The sequence below is a fragment of the Phymastichus coffea genome, unplaced genomic scaffold (genome assembly GCF_024137745.1).
Source record: "Phymastichus coffea isolate CEN01 unplaced genomic scaffold, Cenicafe_Pcof_1.1 PCOF00033, whole genome shotgun sequence".
NCBI classification, from domain to species: Eukaryota; Metazoa; Arthropoda; class Insecta; order Hymenoptera; family Eulophidae; genus Phymastichus; species Phymastichus coffea.
This window is the reverse complement of record NW_026706844.1, coordinates 2803990-2809989: the sequence shown is the minus strand read 5'-3', so window position 1 is coordinate 2809989 and position 6000 is coordinate 2803990. Positions and strand designations below refer to the sequence as shown.

Sequence of the window (6000 nt, the reverse complement as noted above, 5' to 3'; positions counted from 1 at the left end):
ATATGATGCTCGGAGAGAGAGAAATCGAGGCGCGCACCGATAAACCAAAAAGGGTACCTGACCTTGAGAGGGAGTGCTGCTGCGGAAGTCCACGTCCTCTGAGTAAGCGATGTAGTTCTCGAAAGGCAGGATTCTCGATGCAGCCGGTCTTCCTTCTTGCTGATGGTCACTCTATGGTACTCAACCGCACAAACACTCGTTATGGTCGCGAAGCTTGACTAGCTGGCAATTAATTGCCGGTCAAAACTCTACTGCCCGCGATCTCGCGCCTTCCGCGCTTTCTTACACGCCCCTCCCTATAGGTACTCAAAACGGCCGAGCGCCGCCGGCTACGCACACATGTGCGGCTCATGCCAGCGACACTATTTCTCTCTCTCCTCCTCTGCTCCCTGCTCACGCCTATCCCTCCAGCGCCAGGTATCTCCGCCGATCAGGAATCAGACCTGCAACAAAGCCACATCGTGCGTCGATACTCGGTTTTACTCAACCAAGACCGATGTGGCAGCGGCTCAGGGGAAGGCACGCGGAAGAGAGAGAGAGAGAGGCGAACAGGGCGATCGAATCCAACGATCGATTCGCCCGTCACAATACGAAGAAGTTATGAATAACATCATAGCAACATCTAATGTTAGCAGTATGAAAGCTTCTGATGTTTCTAATTTTTTACAAAAGTTCAGAATAGATGTTGAAAAAGAGCTTACTGACAAAGTTAGAGATTTTTCTTGACCTGAAAATCGTCTCATCATTTTCACTGGCTTGACATGGGAAAATCTTTTCGAACTGCGTGCAATGATGACATCACTACGTAATTCAGATTCTCGAAATGTCACTCAAGCCATCGTCGTATTTTTATTCAAACTGCGAACAGGCAACTATAATAACGTTATTTCTTCTGTGCTCGGTTTGGAGCGTCCTCAACAAGTGATTTTTCAGCTTCAGTATTAGAATCATTTGAAAAAGATGTGCTACCATCTCGTTTTGGTATAAAAGCAGCGAACCGACAGTACTTGATAGAAAATCACACTGCTCCAGTCGCAAAATTATTACACGATTTGAACGATAGTCAACTGGGTTTAGTATGTCACGGTACATATCTTAGGCATGAAAAAAGTACCAATAACGAATATCAACGTAAATCGTATTCAGGTCAAAAAAAAGCTCCGTTGTGCAAACCCTTTACAATTTGCACAACTAATGGTTATAGTAGACATGTTGGGTCCGTATTATGCGAATGTTAACGATGCAAAAATACTTGAAGATATTTTTAATGATCCTGAAGGTTTAGTCACTCTTTTAAGGCCTGGTGATAAATTTTTTTTGGACAGAGGTTTTAGAGATGTTATTTGCAAGTTAACTGAAATGGGGTATGAAGGACTCATGCCAGCATTAAAAGGTCAACGAAAATAGCTAACAGCCACTGAGGCAAATAATTCACGCATGGTTAGAATTGTACGTTGGGTCGTTGAAGCAGTCCACGGTGTTATCAGCCAAAAATACAAACTTTTACATAATCAATTTGACAATAAAATGATTCCGCACGCAGGAACATACTGTCGCATAGCTTGCTTTCTTATCAATCTATTTGGGAAAAGATTCGTCTCCAGCATTTCTAGTAGTGAAGAAGTGGTTAACCTTATGAAAAGGAAAAAAGACACGGGCAACAGCTTGGCGGAAGAAGCGGAAAGTGGAAGATGGAGTAGGCGAAAAACGAAATTCATGAAACTAACTTCAAACGATATTTTAGATTTTCCAGAAATGACAGAAGAAGATTTGAAAATTTTTTTCACAGGAACGTATCAGTTGAGCCAAGCAATTTCGTATTTAGCTGAATTAATTGATGAAGAGAGTCGAGTAAATATTGATTATCTGAAGGAATCATCAAGTGTACTCAAAATTCAAGTTCGTTCTCGCCACATATCTGCCAAAACATATAATTGCTACATAGAATATACTCCTAATTCGATTGGATATGGTGGAGTCAAAAGATACTATTGTGAATGTGCAAATGGAATGAGAACCGTTGGTTGCTGTTCACATATAGCTTCAGTAATTTACTTTTTATCGCATGCTCGATACTTGTCTAAAATTATAAGGCCGGCTGAAAAATTGAAAAAAATCTACCAAGAAAAAGAAATAGTTCCTGTCATAAATGATGACAGCGATGAAGATTAAATAAATATTAGAATAAACGCCTCTTCAAAACGATCTACTTTGGTAATTTATTTTTATCCTCTTATTTGCTGTTGGTACTGTTAAGCTTTTGTGATTTTATTATGAAAAAAAAAGATAACATTCGTTCATAATCATATGGAATTCCAACAGTGTGGAACTTGCTCATAAAAAATATAGAAATATATTCAATCATAATATTTTATTGATGCATCTTATATCAATTTAGTTTGGAGAATATTAATCGGAAGTTACAAATCCTTTGCGATATGTAGAATAGAGTAATTTTCCGGTAACCGTTACCATATTTCTTCTCTGTGTACAATAACTAATAAATATCATTCACTATATTACACGGAACGTTGTAGAAAAATTCTCAAAAAATTATCCGCTGATTTATTCATCTCACTGAATATATAATCGAATAAGAGGTTCAGCCAATGATCAATCTACATTTAGATGGTATAAAGACATCATATATAAGCGCAGTAACTATAGAATTGACAAAATATAGAAAAATGAATGATTTTCGATCGATGGAATTGAGTGAAACGTCGGAAACGTAGGAAAAATGATCGAAAAATGATTATTAATTTTTTTATCTATGTTCCACCACTTGAAAAAATCTGAAAAAATTTGAGTATATAGAGGAATATAAAATAAACAAAATAAATTTTTTCAAGCTCGGAGTTATTTTTTGTTTTTTTGTTTTCAATTTTTAAAAATTAGAAACCGTTCTAAAAATTTGAATTTGGCGCCAAAAAATCTGGAAAAATTCTAGTATATAGATCTTTCTAAGACGAATTTTTTGCCGTTCGGCTGGTTCCGTTAGTTATTATAGAAGCCGAGTTATCTCAAAAAAACGGTTTGATCCTTTTTTGGACCTACAGGGTGCCCCTGGCCACCTAGGGGTCTGAAAATTTGGTCAGAAGAGTTTCTAATCAAGCCCTATAAGATGCCATATTCCGCTTGGCTTAACCGTTGGGGGCAGTTTAGACCATCTTATCCGGCTAGGCCCTTTGTTAATCTTCATCTTCGAACATCTCGTTGTCGCTTATATACGCTGTTTGATCCAGGTCAGCTGCTACCTCCTCTGTTTCCGCCAGGTCCACGTCCGCTTCCATCGGCTGATCTTCATACCCGGCATCACCATCATCTTCAGCTTGCCCACCTGTAAATAAAAATTGTTTAAGACCTTGGTTAGATTTGGTTTTTCAGGTATCTAGAAGTAACTATGAAATCTTTACCTAATTCTTCATAAAGAAGTTTCTGCTCCTGAACGTTGCAGATCGATTGGCGTCGCAAACGCTCCTTTAAATTTTTCAAGGCCTTGACGAAAAACAAATCGATGTCATTTTCCGTAGGCCTTGAAAAGATTTATTGGCGTTTAAGGACTCTGTGAACAAAATTTTAAATATTAATTTTCTAATGAAAAAATAAATTCACTGCATTTGGTTAATAAAATTAACGAATATTGAATATTTACCGACGCAGGCATCGTAAAACACTGTCCCCTTCAAAGTGAGCTGATGCTTTCCTTTCCCTTTGAAGATGACACCACTCAACAGGGATTCATTAACGTCGAGAGTCTCTAGTAAATATCTAGAGATGCAGTCTCTGACGTTAAGTCCTCCTAAGTATGCGAAATATGATACCTATAACAAAGTATTATAATATAATCTTTAAAGATAATATTGATAATTTAGATACTAGAATACTTAACTTACAACGTTATCATAATCCGCAGTGCTGACATCTGCAAAGGATTGAATGTCAGTCACACTTTTGAAGGGTAGACAGGCAGGTCTTCGCAGTTTATCCTTCGATAGCCTAAATCGCGTATCCATTCGCTGCAGTTGTTCTTGGAGCTTGCTACAAATAATAAAATTATGGTAATAATTTATTCAAATACTCTTACGGTTGCTGTAATTAAAAAGAAAGTTACGTTTGGTTTCGTTTGATAATGCCGAGGTATTCTTGTATTTTTCTAAATTAAAATTTACATGAATTTTGAGTCAAGTTAATAATTATAAAAAATATATTATTCACAAATTTTCTTACTCCTGGGTATCCCGAATTTTTTGGAGATCTTCTTGGCTCTCCATGACCTTCTGGACGTTTTGCTGCAATTCCCTGAGAAAATTAAATAATATAATTAGCAAGGTATGACGTTTAAGGATTAACATAATCTAAAATAACGAATTTTTGTGGAATAACCGTTTATAAGGTAAATTGGGGAGGAGGTAACGACGTCTTACGGGGCACAACTGCCCTAGTCATAATTTGGTTTTAAGTCCCGAAATATTTAAACAATTTTATATAAAATAAGAGAGAGTAAACGCATATTAGAGAGACACGACAATAATGAAACAATATATTTAAATAATGAAATAAAAAGCTGAGGTGGTGTTATTTGATTATAGCTTACCTCAAAATTTCGAGCACTGTTTGTTTGTCCGTCCATTCGTCAGCTGGTTCTGGTCTAGTGACGTTGACGGAGAAAGACGGTTGTCGTGTGAGTGTTGTAAATGGTACTGAGTCGTGGTGTTGTAGCTGTTGTTGATTAATTGCGTGTGTGAAAGAAAGGCTTGTGGATGTAAGTGAGGTGTTGGATTGAGCTGGTTGTGTATTGCGAACGTGTTGAGTGAATGATGTGTTTTTTTGTGTTTGTGCTGGCTGTCTATAAGTGTTTTGAGTGAGAGATGTATTTGATGGTTGGTGTGAGTGTGAAAGTTTAATTTTTTTGTTGTGGTTTGCAAAGAGTGATTTAGAGTTGACGGGTTTTAGTGTGTACGTAGTGTTCTGTATTTGTGTGATGTTTAGATTGTGTGTTTGTGCCGTTAAATTGATTCGGTCATTGAGCCCGCCCAAATCTTGTTGAAGAAGCCGCAGAGATTGGGTTGGCTTTAGTGATTCGGTCCCCCTCATCTTCGGTGGCATTGTAACGTCTACGGAAAACATTTGAGGGGACGAGTAAAAAGTATCAATGTGTTCAATAAATAAAATAAGAAATGACAAGTAAAAACAAATTAGCATTTATCGTATAATCCCCTTATAAAAAACAGATTCGAAAAAAGTGAAACCAAACTATTTGTGATGTAATTGGTTGAGAGATATTCACACGAGCATGCATAAACATATCGGTATTTATTATGCATATATGATCAGAGTTTATGTTTTAGAATTTTGAATATGTAAAGAAATAAAACGATGAGATCGAGCGAAGCGCACCTAACATGTGTAGTAGCTAAAAACGCGTAACTTAAAAGTTGGTTGAAAGCGAATTTATAAAAATAAAATAATAAGTTTGATAAATACTAATATTATACTGATCAAGATTATCGCGTAAAATTTCGCTATATATTAAAGAATCTGCTTAAGATTGCGAGGAAAGAATTGTCGACACTACATAATAATTCCTTTTAGGATCCGACGTACAATTATTTGCAGGCCAATAAGGCATCCTAAAGCAATACTTTGAAGTGGGACTAAGGAGATATCAGGCGATAACGAATGAACTAAAAAAGTTCCAATTTTCGAAGATACAAATTGACCTACATCGAAAACATCATCAACTTCTTGAAAATATTGAATCGCTAAATAATGATCATCATCTATTTGAATAATATTTTTTACTATACAAATGCTGGAATCAATCAAACGCACTGTATTATTAGCTTGATCAGGAGACAGCTTAAAATTTTCCGTTTCAAGTTTACCGTACATACGATAATTATAATCATCTAATGACAATGGCGCATGATAAAATTTTCGCCGATGTTTTCTAAAAATAATTTTCCTTTCGTTTAATTTTATCACCTGTTTCTTACG

At 36.4% G+C, this 6000-nt stretch overlaps 1 protein-coding gene across 1 annotated transcript in view; it reads right to left on the bottom strand.

Moving 5' to 3' along the window:
- Positions 1-2417: 2417 nt before the first annotated feature.
- LOC131663368 (uncharacterized) overlaps positions 2418-6000 on the bottom strand; it is a 42316-nt gene continuing 38733 nt past the window's right edge. Inside the window, exons 3-9 of the mRNA XM_058933742.1 lie at positions 4598-5117; positions 4231-4302; positions 4115-4156; positions 3897-4041; positions 3656-3824; positions 3417-3565; positions 2418-3340 (exon numbers count right to left, since the gene is read on the bottom strand). Of these exons, the coding sequence (XP_058789725.1) occupies positions 3492-3565; positions 3656-3824; positions 3897-4041; positions 4115-4156; positions 4231-4302; positions 4598-5117 (1022 nt within the window). The 3' untranslated portion in view covers positions 2418-3340; positions 3417-3491. The remainder of the gene's footprint in view (positions 3341-3416; positions 3566-3655; positions 3825-3896; positions 4042-4114; positions 4157-4230; positions 4303-4597; positions 5118-6000) is intronic.